This window comes from Strix uralensis, chromosome 5 (assembly GCF_047716275.1).
Source record: "Strix uralensis isolate ZFMK-TIS-50842 chromosome 5, bStrUra1, whole genome shotgun sequence".
Classification (NCBI taxonomy): domain Eukaryota; kingdom Metazoa; phylum Chordata; class Aves; order Strigiformes; family Strigidae; genus Strix; species Strix uralensis.
Genome location: NC_133976.1, coordinates 19,012,118 through 19,032,039, shown reverse-complemented (window position 1 = coordinate 19,032,039; position 19,922 = coordinate 19,012,118). Strand labels below are relative to the sequence as shown.

Genomic DNA, 19,922 nt, shown 5'->3' with positions numbered 1-19,922 from the left:
TTTTCTATTTATAGAGAAAGAACTGTGCCAGCAGTTCATGTCATGTGGACAGTTGCCCATTGGAAACTCATTGCACTTTCTCCCACATAGCAGTCACCAGTTGATAATAGCTTTTGACCACTGCTGACAAAGCCTGTATAGGAGCTGCCTAAGAAGAAGTGAAAGGTTCTATAAGACCACTCTGATCCCTTGAACCACTGGTAAATTCCCCCAAAACACAAATCTGAAATGACACAATATGCCAGTCACATATATGGGTAGTATAGTTCAACTATGTTACCATGTTTCTCCATCCATGTTGTACTCATGGATCATCTTCCTCATATCTGCTCATCAAGCAATCTCCCCTTATAAAATTCAAACCTTTGACAAGCTTGCTTCCAAAATGTTCCCTTTGTCCTCTTTCATTTTACCTTATACACTCAACCTGTTACAGGAAGCACCTAGCTTTGCAGTAGCTGCTCTGACACATTTAACAGCACAATTATAGATGACTTGGTAACCACCCATTGACTAAAAATAACCTAGCAACTGAAGACACACTTAGGAATTTATACTTAGATATCCCAGAGGAACCCTTCACAGCTCCTGTAGCTGGGGAAAACATGTATCTCACCAAATGCAGTAAGCTAGGAATCCTCAGGGATGGGGGCGGGGGGACATAGGGGAAGTGATAACATTGCACAGCTGAAAGATTTTCCAGACAACACTCTGCCAGCTAATCCAACTCTTACCCAACTATCTCTGCAATTAAGGTTTCCTACCGAGAACAATGACAGCATTATGACCTGGGGAATTTTCTACATAGAAAGACCCCAACATATCTGGAACTACAAAATTTAGAGTCTTAAAAAATCCAGTTCCTACACTGATGGTACTTGCAACCAGTACAGATCCAAAGGAACTAGTGCCAGTATGCATATGAGAAAATACATGAGCTGTAATGAATGAGCTGCCAATGAGGAGGGAGCCAGGGCAGCATATCCTGTGTGAAGAACCTGCAGTGCTGAAACTCATTCTTGCCTTCGAGAGTACAGATACTTTTTTTATACGAGTTGTACAAGTTTACACTCAACCTGTTCAGGAAGAAATATTCTGATGTCTGAAGAAAGAGACATCTAAATTATGTGATTTAATTTCTATGATATATGATTACATATGCTATGGCTGCCTATGGATAATTTTATATATTTGAGGGAAAAATAATCTCAGTATTAAATTGACAGAACCACACATCTCTTAATGGAGAACTAGTAATACTACAGTGTCTGGCTGCCCACCCTTTCCTACTCCCAATTTTTTCCCATTTGTTTATAACCTTCATCAATTCTTGTTTTCAAAATATGCCTTCATTCAGCTAAAAAGAAGTGAATAGGTAGCAGTTTACATCCAGGAGGCGAACTACTAATCTCAAAGCAAGAGTCTACAAAGGGCCTTCCTACCTGCCTGCAGTTGTAAGATTATTGCCTCGAAATGATAATGAAGTGTTCAAACTCAGGTTGGGCGGGGATTTGAGCAACCTGATCTAGTGAAAGATATCCCTGCCCATGGTAGAGGGCTTGAACGGGATGATCTTTGAAGGTCCCTTCCAACCCAAACCATTCTGTGATTCTCTGAATTTACAATAATTCAGAGACAGCATACAACTGTTGAAACACACAGTTAAGACTGATGGGCAAGGCATAGGCTTGAATGTTCCAATGATTATAGGGCTATTCAGAAAAATCACCATGAAACTGAGAGGGCCTATCCTCATATTTTTTACTTTTTATATATTTTAAAATCATCTGTACTTTTTAACACTTCTCAAAATACAATTCTTTATTCCTTTTTTAGAAAAAGGATTTGTGTTATAACCAGGATAATTAAACACATGAAGTTAATGGAATTTAGTTATGATCCACAGTTTCCAGCATCAATTCCTGAGGGTCCAGCCTAAATGCACACAACTAAAATGCTGTAACATTCACTGAGTAAGTTCTTAATTGAAACTGAGACCCATGGAGAAAGCCATGCTGAATAAGCAGTGACTCTATGACTCAAGTCACAGCAAACCTTTATAGAATGGCCAACAGCAGTGTTGTATGGAGAAGTTAATAAGCTAATACATTTGGGGGTCTTGTTGCTTCCTCCCACCTTAGAGGAGGGGAAAAATAAAAAGAATCCAAATTTTACTATACAAACTCATGGTCACTGGCAACTTAACCAATAAGCTCTTTGACCTATAGCTTGAACTTTAAACAGAGAACTTTCTTTACATTTATATAGCTGTTGACTTTCCACCTCAAAATCTGGATATCAGAAGAAATGATCAGGAGATGAAGTCAGGCCACAATGGACACTTTTAATTCTTTCTATTAGCAATTCTTACTGTAGTAAATAGGAAACAGAGCTGCAGCAAAAATGGAGCATATCCAAAACAAACCAGACACCTCCACAGTTAGCTAGAACAGGTTCTGAACTTAAGAAGAAGAGACAATGGCTGCCTCTGTAATATTTGAGCACATTGGGCGACATTACTGAGGGCAGAGGTATGTTGCTAATAAGATAGTGGAGGGGAAACAAGTATTTTTCAGACAAATGTTAAGTGCAGACGCTTTAAAAATTATCCAAAACCTCAAATAAACAGTTGAAAATTGTTACATGCACAAAATGAACAATTATTACATTTTAAGTATAAATTAAAATGGGTTTATCACTATGGCACTCTTTTTTTAACCCGAAAACTCTCATGTTTTCAAGAGATCTACACCTGCATCAGAATGTTATGTTAAAGGAGCCCCAGAATTTTATATATTTCCTTCTGGGTCTGTGTTCAGGACTTCATTCAAAAATCTCAAATAAGTAAAAGAGAAAATAGTTTTTAAATTTATAATCTTGAATCTTAGAACACAAACTTGTTTGTCATTCTGAAATACAAACCAATAATTTTACAAGCCATTCATGTATAATATAGTTCACTAGTTCTTGATAGTAAAGAAAAAAAAAAAAAAACCATTAGCCAGTCTCAGCTTTTATTAGATATGAGCTAATACTAAATGGTATAAGAAATATTTTGTTCAGTAGGATAAAAATGGATTACTGCAAGCTAATCTGAGATTTATTACTGGACTCTGTGGAATTAACACACTGGAGGCCCATCTATGTACACCTGGGGTGGGATAATGGCAGGAACTGCAGATTAATATAACCTTCCCTTGTATGCACAACCTATTTATTATTTGCTTGTCTCTTTGTTTTTGTGGGAAGTTTATTTCTTCTTTTTACCAGATATATCAGGCAGCCTATAGCTTACTACAGTTAATGAAGTAGCCACTGTATAGCAGCTTCCCACAAAACTTTTTATGAAAAGAATATTTTTAAAGGGAAACACCCTCTTTGGTTTTCTTTTGAATTGTGCTGTTTCTATTAGAACCAGTTTTCTGCATGCTTACATTGTTTTAAAATAGAAAGCTTTAATTGCAATATGAAATGAAGCATCTAAGATTTTGGCATTTAACAAAAAGCCGCCTCAGCACATGAGGCAGTATTATGTTTTTAAGTTGTAACTGAAGCTAGTGACAGTGCACAGCCTGGACTAACTTCTGTAAAAATCCTGGAGACACTATAGCTGATTCAGCTGGATTTCAGCTGGATAAAACATTACAAAGAGCATTATACAAACACTGTAGGAGATAGAGCATCCTTCTCTACAGCAGAATATACACTCTCCCCGGACATTGCTTAACCTTAAATAGAGGAGTAAAGTGGATCATGGACCCCTCCTTGTGCCAGCTCCTGGGAGGTTTTAGCATCATGCCTGTGCTGGACTGTCCCGGTCATCATACTCATTAGCAGGCTTTTGAACAAGAGACAGAAAGCTTTTTCTGATTTCTTCACTTAATGCACGCTCAGTAAAAGCCCCACACCAACACCCCATGTCTACACTGTCCTTCATGCACAGGTACAATTCACCAGCCCATATGTTTTTAGTTGCCTGTGTCTATATCCAAAAGGGCAAATGAGTCATGATAGCTAACTTCTCCTGACTGAACAAGAGTGTATAACGTAATATGTAGATAGAAGAGATGATCTGGGAATTAAAGCTTGAATGTGAGTTTTAGTCTTAAACTAGTATATTGGTTAAGCCATGCCCACAGAAACAGTCAGCTTTGACCCTAAAGTCACAGTAAAAAATCTGAGTATGGTTTACCTCACCAGTATACTAATATAATGGTAATATGATGACATTACATTAGTATAATATTATACATTGAATGGCTACTATAGAAAAAGTAGGCACATCAGAAGTGGGTTATGATGAATTAAAGTTTTTATGTATGAATTACCACATACAGATTAGATATTGTATTTACTTTTTTAAAATAGTTGTTACCTTTTTTTTTTTACCAAAAATGTTTATTTCATTTTGTTTAACATTTCAGAGGAAACTAGTATAGTCTATTCTGGCAATAATACACAGAATAATAGGTCAGTAACACAGTTTATAAACTATACGCTCTCAATCCATGCCATAGTGCTTTGAGAATGTGTCAACACTCAGTAATTTCCTTACCCATCTCAAAAGCATCTTGGAAGCACCCCGGGCAATGTCTCATATACAGCCATTGAGGGTTATCCGCTCCAAAATAGCTGTTATAATCTGAATGGAAGAACCATAAATGATTCAATTGAAATCACTTCTGAAAATGCAAAAGGAAATGAACACAGAATAAACTACAACATTAGGGGGTCTAACAGCCCACAAACCTGAAGATTTAGAATTGAAGACTTGGGCGTTTCCCCTTACAATCATCCAACTGTATGTAACAGCTACTTTAAGATGCTGAGAACAGTATTCATAAAATTGACCTTCACTGATTTTAGAAGAGTTTTTTGCAACATTTTAGATATAATTTAACCAAACATATCCAACTGCATCTGACACAACTGAAACTTGTTAAAATAGTCTCTCTCTCTCTCTCCCTCTCTCCTTCTCTCTTTGAAAGAGGTTAAGTATTCCTATCTTCCCTATAAAGGAGATATAGTAAGGGACATAGCACTTATCTAGTTATAGCCTTCATAGTAAAACCGTGTTAAATAAAAACTTAAAATCTAATGCCACCAAATGTTGGATCCACAAACAGCTTGCTTTGTGGGGTTTTTGTTTTTTTTTTTTTTTTCCTTTATGAAGAAACAATGCCAGAAAAAAATCCTTTTTTTTTTTTTTTTTCCACAGAAAACTAATGGAATTCTGTAAAACCAGAACAAATCAAACTCCCAAAACACATGACAATTACTTCTAGAAACAAGGGACTAGCAAAAGAAAGTATACTAACTAGAATGATTGCTATGGTTAGATAGGATATTTTAGATTTATTTTGAATGCCACCCACATTTTGTATTGTTTGCTTCTCTTTGCCTACACATAATTTTTTTTTCTTCTGCTATGTACCATTACATTTAAAAGTTGGCGCTTTTTTCATAATCACTTCAGAATAATATAGAGGAGACATGAGAAGCAGGTGTGTACTTTAGTAAACTGAAATATCAGATAGTATGAGCAAGATAATGTTTAATTGTATGTTAAGTATTGCCTGAGGGATCAGCAAGGGAGAAGTAATTCTGTTGATGTAAACGTGCAACTCGCATCAGTCCTAAAGACATGCCATAGGTATGAAGGTATTTATCAATAATGTTGTCCTATCAAAGTGGATAGAATCAGTATATGACCAATGACCTCCTACTGTGAGAAATATCTGCAATTTACTTTGCCATACAAAAAGGCCTTACCCTTTCCAGATTATGCACCCTGCTTCTTCTCATACAGAAAAACATCCTCAAAAAGGCATAGAACACAGAACATAGCAATGCAACTGTAATAGTTTGAGTAGGTTTAACTGTTTTCTTTTTCTTTACCAGATAGACTGTCAAAGATGTGTATCTATCTTCCTTTTGACAGACACAACATAGGACAAAAATTTTGTCACAGAAATTTGAATTTTCCACTGTTTGTGAATGCTCATCTTTTTTAATTGGCTGCTGGAACTGAGTTTTGCAAACAGGCATCTTTTTGGGTTTTCTAAACTGTTTTTTTCAAACTATATTAATCTTTATCGTCCCAATTATTTTTTGTGTGCGATGCATACAGTGTATCAAAAAGGATTAGTTTGACACAAAATGTAAAATATTTCATATTTTTAAGAAGATAAAAATAATCCTTTGAGTTACATTTTTTCTCAAATATTTTGGTAGAGAATTTATTGCCGTTGCAGTAGACTACCATGAAAATATATTCATACAGGAAATTCTTAGTAATGAAGGATTTGACTTAAATAATGCCTAATAAACAGAAATATGAATAAACTAAAAGTTGAAAAGAGTTGTTACAGTATAAAACAACAGAGAGAAAATAATGTTTCATTAACAATTGTTAATGATGCTTCCTCTCCTTAACTTTATTGATGCTTTTTATTCAATCCTGCATCAAGTTATATTACAAAAGATGGAGTTCTGATTAAGAATCTCCTAATACAAGTCTTTCATTTTCTGACTATAAGAAAAGATGGCTGTACTGAGTCTTTAGCTAAACCCAGAAAACAGGATACAATACATGAGGTTGGGAGCAGCCTGATGGTTGAGAATCCAAGTTAAGATTAGGAGCTGATGCTCACGGCTCCTTTTATAATAAGTTTGTACAATGCTGCAGCAGTGTAATTTACTTCTTGATTTCATTTTCAGTTCTGCTGTCCAGAGTTGTATATGTTACATACGTGTATAAGACAGGACAGTATCAACCCCAGTCAATCCCCAGTACTCATAGAGAGGGGGGGAAAAAAATAAAATACAAAGCTCTCTTCTCCTGCATTGTGAGGAAAGTCTAACCACAGCTTAAAAACAATATTCATCTTGAGAAGCCATCATTTTGAGAAGCATTTCCACTGTCACTCATATGGGAACTTTATTAAAAGCACTCCTATTCAGTACATATTCAAACAATAGTGGAGGGATGGACTTCACAGCAAACTGCATATTAATAACAAGTAATCCTATGAACCGCAGAACAAATGAGGCCTATTCTCCTGAATGTTTACATGTTGTAATTGACTGCAGGCTTTGATTTCCTACAGTTGTATATTTTTTAAGACCATGTTGATTCTCTATATTTAATATGGTAGCAGAGGACATAGTATCTGTTCCCACCATTGTGACATTTATAGGGTCTCTGTCTCCTAATGATCACCTATATTCATAAACCTTTTCAAACTTATATTTGATACTTCTATCTCTCTGAGAAATTTGGCTGAACTCAAAGTTTTTACATGAATGAACAACAGTTATCTTGTTTCCCAAACCTCAAAAACTGCAGAGCCCTCTTCACTGTCCTTGGGGACTGCTCACACTCTTCCAAATCCCTTACTTCCATACTCTGTCTGCTGCCACTAGATTCTACAAATTAAACCAAAACAAGCCATAACAAAACCAAACCCTTTATGAAGTCTTTTGCAGCACCTATTCTCCCTATTCTCACCAACAAGTCCTCACAAAGGCCTTGGGAATATTGGATACTCTTTGCCTTCTCCTTGGTGCTAATGCTCTGAGCCCCATATTCAGATTTTAATACTGTACAGCACTCAGCCAGGCAAATTATCAAATCAAATTACAGTGGCTTACCAATTTACCTCCCATCAGCTCTAAAGCAATACCTTGTTAACCTGCTATAACTGTGTTGTGTCTCTGAACTGAACACGTATGAGTGAAGGTTATTTCAGAAAGAAAGGACAGATTGAAAGAGCAGCTTATATCCACAAGGAAAAAATACGGTAGACATTTGAGCAAACTGTTTAACTTTAAAGGCAATTAGGCAATGGAATGACTTGCCTGAGGAGGTAGTTTAGACAATGTAATGAGAAGTGCTTAAAATAGAATAAACTATTTGCGAGACAGATACAGATGTAAATAATCCTCCATGTTTTGAACTAGATGAATCAGGAGAGGTTTCTTTTCTATTCAAATGTCTGACTATAAAAATTCTATTCTCTTTCCTTGGGAACAGCTTTCAAACTTATGACTGTTTACACCTGTTCTGAATACTAAAGTGAAACTGCACTCCAAAAGGCAGTTTAACCTCACTGTATCATTATAAAGTAGATTTATTCATAACAAGCATCTATGAAAAACTTGCAGCAAAAAACCATCTTAGTCAGGGAGATGCACATTGTTGCAAAAATGGATTGTTTCTCTAAGTGCTTATATGGCCCCATCGTTATAGCATCCAAGCGCCTTACAAACATTAATGAATGTATTCTCACAACACCCCTGGGAGATAGAGATAGTATTATTAGCTAATGCACAAAGAGTAGCTTGTCCAAAGTCACACAGAAAGTCTGTGGCACAGCCAAGACTCAAAACTGTTATTTCCTGCCCACTGCTGTAACCATGACTATATTCTCCTGTCCATATACAGCATTTCAAAATATGTTACATATAACCTCAGGTCTTTACACAATAAGACTTTCTGTTCAGCTGTAGATCCAACCACTGACTTAATAAATAAAAATAACTTTGTTTATCGGGAAGCTTCATTACAGCAACAAATTTGCAGGTTACTGAAACAATGACAGTTATATGGGCCATAACTGGTTCTGATATATGAGAGCAGTGAAAGAGAATTCCCTGATCATCACATTCCGACCAGGAGGCATCATATCCAGAACGTGATTTTGATACCAAAATATTTTCCTTCCGATAACGTAAAGTGTTACATTATACAGAGAAGTCTGGTTTTGAGAAAAAAAAAAAAAAAAAGCTAGCTGTATTCCCTACATAATTCCTTTTGAATAAACTATTTCTGTAATAAGACATAACAGTATTTTCAGTTTTAATGAGGTCAAATCTGGATGGACAACTGCAGTAAGTGTATTTACCCCTGAATATCAGGGAAAAGGATTTGGCTCATAAATTTAATATTATAATCGTGCAAATATATGATATTTTTAAATATATATGGGTTTGCAGTCATTTAGATTAATTTCAATGAATTCAGAAATCTGATCAAATGATAACAGGATTCTTCTTAATCAGAAACACAGCAACTTGTCTTTCATTTTGGCAGGGGGGAAGCACAGGCATTATATTTTTCCTCAAGTGCTAAACAATTAAAAAAGAGAAAATAGAGGACAACTGCATAAATAATGGAAAAGGGTATGAAGGTGTAGTAGATCACAAAGTGAATAATGATTCAAAAAATACAATATTTTTGCAACGAAGTAAAGTATAACTTTGGAATTCATTGGCAGAAACAAAAGACAAGGTAACTAGTGTCTCCTGAACGTCACTCCTGAAGTTCCAGCAACATCACTTTCCTCATTTTGTGCCTTCATGTTTTAAGAAAGATGTAGATAAATTAGACCTGGTTTTAATTAGAGCTATCAGTATAGCAAAGGGGATTTACATTAGATGCTAATTGAAAACAGCCCAGCTATCACAACAGTTAAATGATGGAGCAGATTATCATTGACAGGGAATCCACATCTCAAGCCATGTTCAAGAACAAGTTAAATACATAACCATTAGGGGTGATCTTAATTCACATAAGAGGATAGACTAGATTGCTTCCTCAGATCCATTTCAGTCTAACTCATATATTTAATCACTGTACAAATAGTACAGTTATTCAGATGCCTTATTCTTGAAGAACTCCTATTTTAGAATCCCTTATTCCCTCCTTTTTCTCTCCCTCTCTTCCCTGCCTCTCTTTCTCTCTTACTCTCCCTTTCTTTCCCCTTTTCTAAAATTTCTCTCTCCCTCCACCATCAGCTCTATCTCTCCCTTTCTTTCTCTGTTTCTTCCCTCATCCTTTCATCCCTCCCTCTGTTCTTTCTATATGCTTTTAAAGTGGTTGGACTGGAAATTCCTGAGATGTCTACCTTTAGCAACTTTAGCATGTTAAGGAACATCCTATTCTGAGGGGTCAGATATCTGTTCCCTATCAGACTACATAAAGATCCAAATTTAGATAAAATGTGATTTAAGTTCCTATCATACCTTCACTACAGGACCAGAAAACTGCAATGACTGGGCACTTCTGGGTAATTTTTATTATAATTTTTATTACCATTGAGTAATAGAAAAATTATGAAGATAGACTGTACATTAGCAAAATTATCAGATTAGAGAAACAGAGACTCTTGCTATTAAAGACCTTAGGTGCTCAGTTAGGCTGCAGGAACAGCTTTTCATTTTCTCTGATTCTCCCAAGTCCAGGGCAAGGTTTCTCCTATTCCTGTAAGCTACCTCCTTACATTTGCACATGCAAAAAACCATACTCTAATTCTATATGATGAGTATAGATCATTCTATTTCATAAAAGCCAAACAAATGTCACATGGAAGACAACAAACTGGTATCCTGTACCATCACTTTATCTCCTTTCATTTCTTTTGAAACTGTTGAAACAGGGACTGGATGGAGATAACTGGAACTGCACTCAAATAAAAGAATGATAGATTAAATAGTACCTAGTTACAGGTGGTATGCAGTGTTTAAATAGTCAAACAAGAGTGGAGGAAATGTTTCTAATGAAGGAATAAAGGAAGACTTTAAACTTGGAGCACCCTCCTTCAGTTATAGTTCCCCTGGGACTGCTTTGCAAAAATGAGATCAGACCATGTTATCTGGTTAAAACAGGCTACTGTATTCTTCATCCTACTTTGTCCCCAGAGATATACAGCTGATTGGGAGAAACTATTCAGTCATCTGAAATTGTACAAAAGCCGTAATAATATCAACAAGTGTATTTTTACTATGTGACATGGCAGCCTACATAGCTGACACTAAGAAGGAGTCTGGTTTCTTATACAATCAATTCATATTCACTGGAGTGCAGTTTATAAGAATGGCTATATTTATGTGCAGTTTAGAAGTTACTGTATAAAGGATTAATTTTTTTAAAAGCACCATTTGGCAAGTCCAGAAGTGCACACATGGAGAAAGTCCTCACTCAAGGAGAAAATGAACCTTTGTCTAGAATGCAGAGGAAGCTGCAGGATGCTTTTCAGAAAATCTGGAAAGAAAGACTACTGAAGCTAAAAGTGGGTGCCAGAGAGCCCACTTACAAGATGATAGCAAGGGCCCTCTGCTGCGAAGTTTGTGGAGTGCCTGGCCAAACACTAATGAAGAAAATCACAGGAATCCCATACTGGAAACTGAAAGTTAAGCTGTTAAATATGAACATATGGAGTTAGGCAAGCTGTAGAAATGCCAGCTGGTTGTGATGATTTAGACAATAGCACTTGTTGTTCCTCATAGCAAGATCATATCAATGAAAGGAGCCTTAGAATTGTATCAGTTAAAATGGATAGCTTCACTTAAAATGGACAACCACCATGAACAGAACCAGCAAAGGGAATTATGATGACTCAGTAAACAAAAAAAACCCATAAAACATTACTTGACATTTGGTCATGAGCAGCATTCTGCTACTTTTACCAGGAGCTAACAGACTGTCAACCACATGTAGAGGTAAGATCTTGGAGAATGGCACAAGCAAAGCGAATTCATTCTCTCTTGTGAAAGGTCTCACTTTCATTGCCTGCATTAATAATCTCCAATCTGGCAAATGAATTCTAAAAGACAGTCAGAAATCTAGCTGTGGGGTGTTTTTTTATTGGTTTTGTTTTGTATTGGTTTGGTTTGTTCTGTGTCTGTGGTTGACTCTGGGAAAACACACAGTCTTTCTGACTTTCAGAAAACAAGGGCCCAATGAATGAGAAAAATCAGGGGAATCACTGGTACCTCTTACACAGAAGCTCAAAGTAAAAACATGAGACTGTCTCATGTAGCCTCATTTCACTAGGAAACACAAATTATTTCCTCTAATTTCACAGAATCATAGAATCACACAATAGTTGAGGTTAGAAGGAACCTCTGGAGATAATCTAGTCAAATCTCACTGCTCAGAGCAGGTCACTCAGGACTATTTCTCTGTCAGGATGTGGATAACCACACCCTTGATGAACAACCTGTTCCAATGTTCAATCATCTTTACAGTTAAAAAAAATTTTTTTTTCTTATGTTTAAATGGAATTTCTTGTATTTCAATATAAGCCCATTGTCTCTTGTCCAGTCATAATAATTTAGGCAAAACTTAACCAAAATGGAAGAAAACAAAGTTGATAGCAAAACTTTATGCAATTCAAGTTGTTAAGTCTTTCTTGAAAGGAAGGATACCTCACATCACATCTAGTATTACTTTCAGTGAATTAAAAAAATAATTGCACTGGCAGAGGTTAAAGAGTCATAATGATGCTCATACTCGTGTGCAGTAATATATGCATAATGACATAGTTCAGTGCACATGAAGAAGTACCATAACAAAATAACTGCTGGTAATTTCAGGAAAATAACATCTATCCAGCTGTTTCCATGAAGGTGCTGCTACTATGTCTTGTCAGATACACCCTAAGGAAATCAGTGAGTAATTCAGTCACAAGATTGGAACCCAACTGGAACCCAGAAGACATAGAACTATGTATCTCATATTCAAGTGCTAAGCATACAGACTAAACTATTATGATCCAGTTTTCCATCTGCACCACAGTATGTGTGGACCAGCAAATAATTCAAATTGAAGCCAAGAAGTAGGATAAAGACATAATGCTGTAACATGATCCTTCTTCATGTTACTCCAGTTGCAATAAAAGCTACACCATGACAGTAAGTGAAACCAAAGAAGTTCTACTAAACCTGCACATAGCATATATTTAAATGAAGCTTTATTGTAGTCCACCCTATTTTAATTATAAGATGATGGACTTTGGTAAATTAAAAGATTTACTGAAGAAATTCAAATATATTCAGAAGAAGAAGCTAAGCCCACAGTTCAATCTGAGAACCAAAAAAAGTTAGAAATAACCAGGATACTGCAAAATGATGTTATTGGGCTGGTCATCTACTTTCTCAGTTAAATTTGCATTCCTTGTATTTGAGTTATCTTCGCTGTATAGGTCTAGTTTTATGATCTTGACTTTTGTGGTTGCATGAAAAGGTTCAGTATGTGCAGATAAGAATTTTCATAGAAATGCAAGTGACATACAATGGTAGGGAGCTCCTGGGAATAGTTAAACGGGAATAAAATCTTCTGAAAGATAAAGACAATTTTAAAAAGTCTGGCACCTATCTGCTCCCAAAACTACCGTGAGATCATTTGAGAAATGAGGTGAAGATTGTGAGACCTTTCTGTCCTAGTTACACTAGAAAAATAAACATTTTTAAGCCTAGAATATGCAAGAACTACATTGTTACAGAATATAATATATTTAGTTATGGCAAGTATGACTAAATATAGTATAGTTCTAGTAGTAAAACACAAGTTGCAGGACCATCTTAATTTACCTGTTCCTGATCCTGCCATCACTAGTGTAAAATTTGTTTGCTCTAAAAGTTAATGGCTTGTGTTTAGGAATTTAATAAATATCTTGTATTCAATATGGTGAGAATGAACGATTTAGATTCATAACATCCAACGTCTCAAATCACATGACAGACAACAGTACATTCCTTGCAGTCAGGTAATGGCACTAACCAAAACAGGACCTTTTATCTATATTATTAAATATTTGCAATTGACACTGGATCAATATTAAATGAGAGAAGAACCATAAAACACCATTCCAGTTCAATTGTGACTCGGATCAGTACTGTCCTTGATCGACATCTTAGTGAAAAGAGAAAGTGATGGCTATAGCTGTCTGCAAATTAGGAAGGGGTTGCTTCCTTGGAGTTAGTGATGCACTCACACATTTCTGGAGAAGTTACTTTGTCCAATAATCATGACTATATAATGTCAAGCTTTAAATGACAGCCAGAAGGACTTGGTTCCAACAAATAACACTTTTACGTGGGGTCTTGCTCTTATTTCTGACATAGGAAACTGCTTCTAACAGAAGAGGGTGACAGAAGTGGTGTTGTTCAGCCTAACAGTAGCATGCAATACTAGCTAACACATGTATCTGCTTCCAGGTCATCATGGCAAAGACATTTTGTCCATGGGCTTCCATGTCCACAGAAATGATACTGCAGTCAACTCCACATGAATCCCGGCAATAAGCTGAGTGGATAACATGTTCTTGCTCCAAAACCTTATATAGTATTTATGTGATATGCCCAGTATGAAAATGACACCTACATAAATGTCTAAGAAACAGAGATTTTCAAAACACGGGCAAAAGTCTGAACTAAGGCAGGTAACAGTGATTATTGCTAAAACTGGATGTTTAAGGCAACATTTTAAAGCCACTGAGGAACATATGTACGGCATATGAAAAGTGAGAAGACCAACAGGATTTCCAAAGTTTGCTCAAAATATCAGAGATTAAATTCCTAATGACTGAGTAAACGGGTTAAGGAAAATTAGAGCACAGTGTTAATTGTATCTTTAAATTTCTGCTGGGTTTATTTTGTTCAATTAAAGCTTAATAGTTTGAACTTTTCGTCACTGCTGAGTAACACAACAGTAAAATCATATTGCATGACATCCCAAAACAAGGGATTTGTAGGGAAGCTGAGGGACAATATCACATCATGCTATAAATTAATGCAATAAACTAAAGAAAAAAAAGGGAGAAACAAAACAAAACAAAACAATGCCCAATATCTTAGTTTGCTTCCTCTCCTAAGCATTAAAGCAGAAACATTTAAAGGAAGAAATTCATTCATCACAGCCCTCCTAAAGGACAGATTTGCATGACCTCAGAGTATGTAGTGTATTCCATAAGGAAGAACACTACAAATAATTGCATATAATCAATAAGATTTATGATAAATACACTCTTAAGAGCTTTTAACTGATCATTTCTATATAATGATTATATTCTAATCCTTTCTATACCCCTTGTCCATACGTTATGGTTGAAGCAATGCTTCTTAGTGCTGCCATGAGCTGTCCTTTCAGCACCACAACCTACCACATACTGGAACTCCTCGAATTAACTCCAGCAGTTAATTACCTTATGAAACAAGAAGAGTGCTGCATTCGTTTTCAGACTCTAGAGATACATGTTTAAAAGACACAAGTTAAACTATACAAACTGAGATCTGAATTACACATATGTAAAAGTAGTCATTTACAATGAACTAGAAACACTGATAATTTTATAAATCACTGTTTTTAAAGAAATTTCTTTAAAAGTATGTAATTGTTAAATCTATATGTGTTTGAAAATCCTGTCAGAATTGCAAAGCAAGAAATCATTTCAGCTCAACAACTGAGCATGCATAATTGAATTCCTTTAAACAGCCAACTAATTATACCAAATCCCACACTATAAAAATTCATTGTTTATATAGGTGATAAGTGTAGATTTTCCTTCCATAAACTTTCAGTGTCTATGTGACAGAAAAGTACTCCTCTGTAAGCACTAATAAGATCACCTGCAGCAACATCTTTGATGTGCTGCAGGACTGTGGCTCTTAGTGAACAGAAGAAAATGGAAAAAATACTCTCAGACTGTAAATCTACTATCTTTTTTTTTTCTTCATTTTATTTTTTTTTCCTTTGGGTCAACTATGCACGTACATGACAATAGATTAGAAAGTCCAGGTTTAAAACCAGCACTAACTCTGCGTTAAGACTCTGTCTTGACCATAGAAATAGTGCCAAAGTTAATTGCCTTCTTCTGTTGAATGTTTATACCTATAAACACTCCTGAAAATTTCGGATGTAATTGATGTATAATAGATAGGAAGAAATTATATTTACTCCCTGTTGATACCGTGAGGAGATTGTTCATGCTGGAAAGTTCAGAACTCCACCTTGTGGTGATAATTTTAACTATATGTTGAAAACTGTGGAGAAGAAAAGGAACAGATGCAGAGAGAAAGCAGGAGAAATTTAGATCTGAACTATGGTGAATAAATTCTGTGGAGGTTAATTTGCAAAAGCTTTCAAATTCACTTGAGGCATGTAAGGCAAAGCAAAACCATGGAATGTTTTCTTTATTTTGGGAACAAATTTGCAGAAAAATGTAATGTGTAATATTCACTGTGAAGATAGGTAGGCTTCCATCACTGCTCCACTTTTTCTGTCAAGTCAAATGACTGAAAGTTAGCACATACCTATATTTACAGTGACCACTCTATGGCTGCCTTTAGCTTTCTTATAGCAACAAATACTAAGTATTCTGCTGGACTTTAATTGTTTCAGAAAATCCAGACTGACAGTCTCCCACCACAGACTGCAATAAATAGCAGATAACCAACAACACAAATTCCATCACTTAATATTCCTATATGGAAAGAACATACTCTGCTAGTAAAATATCCATCCTCTTTTATTACTAAAACAATATGAAGGGAACAGAGCATCTAAGCCTCTGGAAATTTTCTCCAACTTAAAATAAAATTATCATAGAATCAGGCTGATGCACAGAAGCTGAAAAATGCATATGCATATATATAAAAATTCTCAGGCACTGACATTTTCTTCTCATGTTTATGAAAAAAAAAAAAAAAAGGTAAAAAATAGATGGTTTAATTTATAATGTGGTGGTTTAAGTTTTCATTACACTATAGAACAGGAGGCTTAAGGGTGACAAGTTGGCCAAGCAAGTTTATATGCCAAATTACTACAATTCTAGAAATGCTATGATTTATCTGTTTGTTTATTTTGGGGCAAGCACAATGGATTTTGGGGATCCCTATTTCTTTTCACTATATTTCCAAGTTGTAATTGAGCATCATATGCTTTGCTGTTGATGTATCTTTGTAGAAAACATAAATTGACTTAGCTCAGCTATTAAAAAATAAACCAAAATACCACAAATTCGTCTACTAATACTGTTTTGTTTGCTTGCTTGCATACAAAGTATTAGTTTAATTAACTAATTTACATGGAAAAGTCACTGTCATGCCACAGAAAGTCTTTTCCAGAAGAAAAGGCCACTATTTGAACCTCTTCAGACAGAGATGCTTGAGGTAACCCAATGCATCTAGCCTGCCAGGGATTCTCAGCTTTTCAGTGTAAGTAGCAAACCCCTGTTCTTGGACAGACATGCCTTCATTACTGGAAGTGTTGCAAGAGATATGAACAGCTTTATGTTTCACCACATAGAAACTGAAGGAGAAGACATCATTAACTATTCCTCTGTGTGTATGTCTAAGCCCTCATACACCCTCAGGAGTCTCCTGCAGAAGGATGATACAAATAGTAAAGACACTCTGCTAAGCTTCTTTACAGAAGACATTAGAAATAAGAGTCTTTAAAAAAGTCTTTCTGTGTTTACTGTACATCAAATTATTGCCCCCTAACACCTCACACTAAAAAGATGTCTGCATGCAAGTGCTGTGCACCCCTGTAGTAGCTATTATTTCAGAAGACTACTGTGTAAAGCTTAAAAAACAAGGACCAAACCTTTTCCACAAATAAATTATTTCATACCTGTCCCTGAAATACACTCTCATGGAACACGATGTGAATAGATTCTTAAAATGAATCCATTACTATAAATAAGTATACCAAACCAAACATACAAGTTACATATACACTGGTACATATCTATCCTGACATGAAACTAGTAACAAAAGCAATAAAAAGCTTACTTACAAGGGTTGCATACAATTATAAACAGTCAGGTCATGACAGAAAAGAAGTTATATACACCAAAGGAGAGTTAAATGTATAGAGCAGCTATAAAGAATAGTAAGCTTTTATTAGTTTTTAGCATGGCTGGCTCTTAATGAAATGTTACTACCATTATTCTGCGCTGCAGAAACAAAACAAGAATGAAGGCCTGCCAAATGAATGCATGCAACTGCAGCAGAACTCCGCAAGACAATAAAGGTTTTAGTGGAAGGAATTACTTTTCTTAACTTCCTTTGGTTCCTATAATGACCAATGCACCCTACCTTGAAGCAGTTGATTTAAAATTGAGCTCAGTGTATGAATTATTGAAACATAATAGACATTAGGCAAAATGGGCAAGCACAAAACACATCATACCAACGCTTCTCCAAACCCCAAGCATGTACATTTGCAGTTTTATGTATGTCAGTTACCAGGGTCGTAAAAGATTTCTTAGATCCCCTCCTCCTCTCAGTCTCATCTTTTCCCCAGCAAGAAGCCTCTCTCTCTGTGCTGCCCTCAGATCCCTACTGCCAACTCTGCCCACAGCTCTCCTGACAATAGCAAAATAGACAGAACTTTCCTTTGGGACTTCCACATTGCTGTATCTTATTTTCTGAATTTCCAAGTTCAAAATTCACCAGACATCCATGTATCTTTTCTACATTTTATGCAGCATTCTCTCTGGTGGTAGAGAATACCAAACAAATCCCTATACTGGGTTATTACCTTCTTGGCTGTGATGGCTTTACATAGCTTGTAAATGTATTATTTCTGTTTCAGTATTTCAAATGGCCACTCTTACGGATGGTTTATGTACGCACTGTGTCTGTGACAGTACTTACTTTTTATTACCATTTTTATGATACAGTGAGTTCTAGAGAGGAAATCCACTGGCAATAATTTAGGGCCAATTTCTAAGTGAGAAATTCTTTTCTCAAAAAACTTAGCCTACATGCCTCTATCACTGCCGAATTCCTACATGATACAGTAATCAGAGTTCATATAAGTGGTTGCTTTCATTGTGTAATTGGGTATGGACTGTCAGTAATCATAGATTTTCTCCAACCCAGCAAGATCTTCTCCAGATTCTCAGGGATTCCAGTCATCTGCTAAGGACCAAGGAGCTCAGCTGAGCAGTGTCCAAGCACCTTCTACTGCGCTGACCTCATGTATTGCACCTGCTCTGGTACTGTCACTTGCTGACTGTGAGATGCTACCCCCGCTCACTCTCTTTTTGCAAAGCTACCATTTATGCTGTACGCAGCATCACTAGCCAATGTTACTGACAATCTCTTGCATTAGGAAAAAAATATAAAAGTAATTAAAGAAAATTTACTTTACAGTAGAAATTCCACTGAAGAATGAAAACAAACCACTACAAAACTAAACAAAGTCCTGTAAGCAGAACTTTTGTTTCTTGAACAAAAGAAATTAATAAATTCTAAAAAAGCAGATATACAAGGAAAGGGTCTTAATAAGGCTTGTGCAATAAATTCCAAACAGTGTTTCTGGTGAAATACATACAGCTTTCACTTTTACATTTTTAGAGAAACTATATGGCTTTCTCAATGATGTTAAGTTGCATTGCCTACTAAACGAAGTTCTTCAGTAGTATCCATGTTAGAATCTGTATATTCTGTTGTGAACTCCAGTGAACCACAAAGCAAGCCCACAACTTAGGACAAGTAGTTATGTCAACATATAGGTTATTTGCACATGGTTATTCACCGTTCTCAGGTAGTCAGTATAACTGTTCACACTGATGAGATTTTAAGTCCAACCCTTTCAATTTAATATTTGCAAGCATATACATTCAAAATTTGTTAGAACATATGTTTTCCAAAGAGCAAATACTTCCAATTTATCAAATATTTATGATACATATGGCTACAGTCATAGGTACCTTTCTTTTCCGTGAAAAAAATACAGCATAGCAACACATTAGACTACTATTCCTAAAGCAGCTTCATTCAAAACCTCGAAACTTAGATGCTTTTCCATTTTAAAGATATCTCATCAGACCAACTTCTCACTTGGGTATGATCTCAATTACAAGAAGCAGTAAGTATTCCTGCTTATGGATGACAACTTTAAAATGACTGATGCTGTAGAATGGCTTTATTTCGACTTAAAAGAGCAATCACAGAAACCAACACACAAGTTAACTATGACTGCATATTTTGAAGTATTTCAGAATTTTATATATATATATACACTATATATAAATATACAAAGAAAGAGTTTTCTTCACAGAAATTTCAAGTATGTTTAAAACCAAGTCAGATTAAGTACCAACTGCATCCATATATGATAATCAGAT

General features: G+C 35.7%; 1 protein-coding gene across 5 annotated transcripts in view; it reads right to left on the bottom strand.

Annotated features, from left to right (window-relative positions):
- The window catches only part of TAFA5 (TAFA chemokine like family member 5), a 458,203-nt gene that overhangs the window by 335,000 nt on the left and 103,281 nt on the right, over positions 1 to 19,922 (bottom strand). For 4 of the 5 annotated variants that reach the window (XR_012629139.1, XR_012629140.1, XR_012629141.1 and 1 more), the window contains exon 2: positions 4,556 to 4,642. The exons of the other annotated variant lie outside the window; for it this stretch is intronic. Coding sequence is in view for 1 of the 4 variants with exons in the window: in XM_074870054.1 (XP_074726155.1) it covers positions 4,556 to 4,642 (87 nt within the window). In the remaining 3 variants the exon portion in view is untranslated. The remainder of the gene's footprint in view (positions 1 to 4,555; positions 4,643 to 19,922) is intronic. 5 annotated transcript variants of the gene reach the window in all.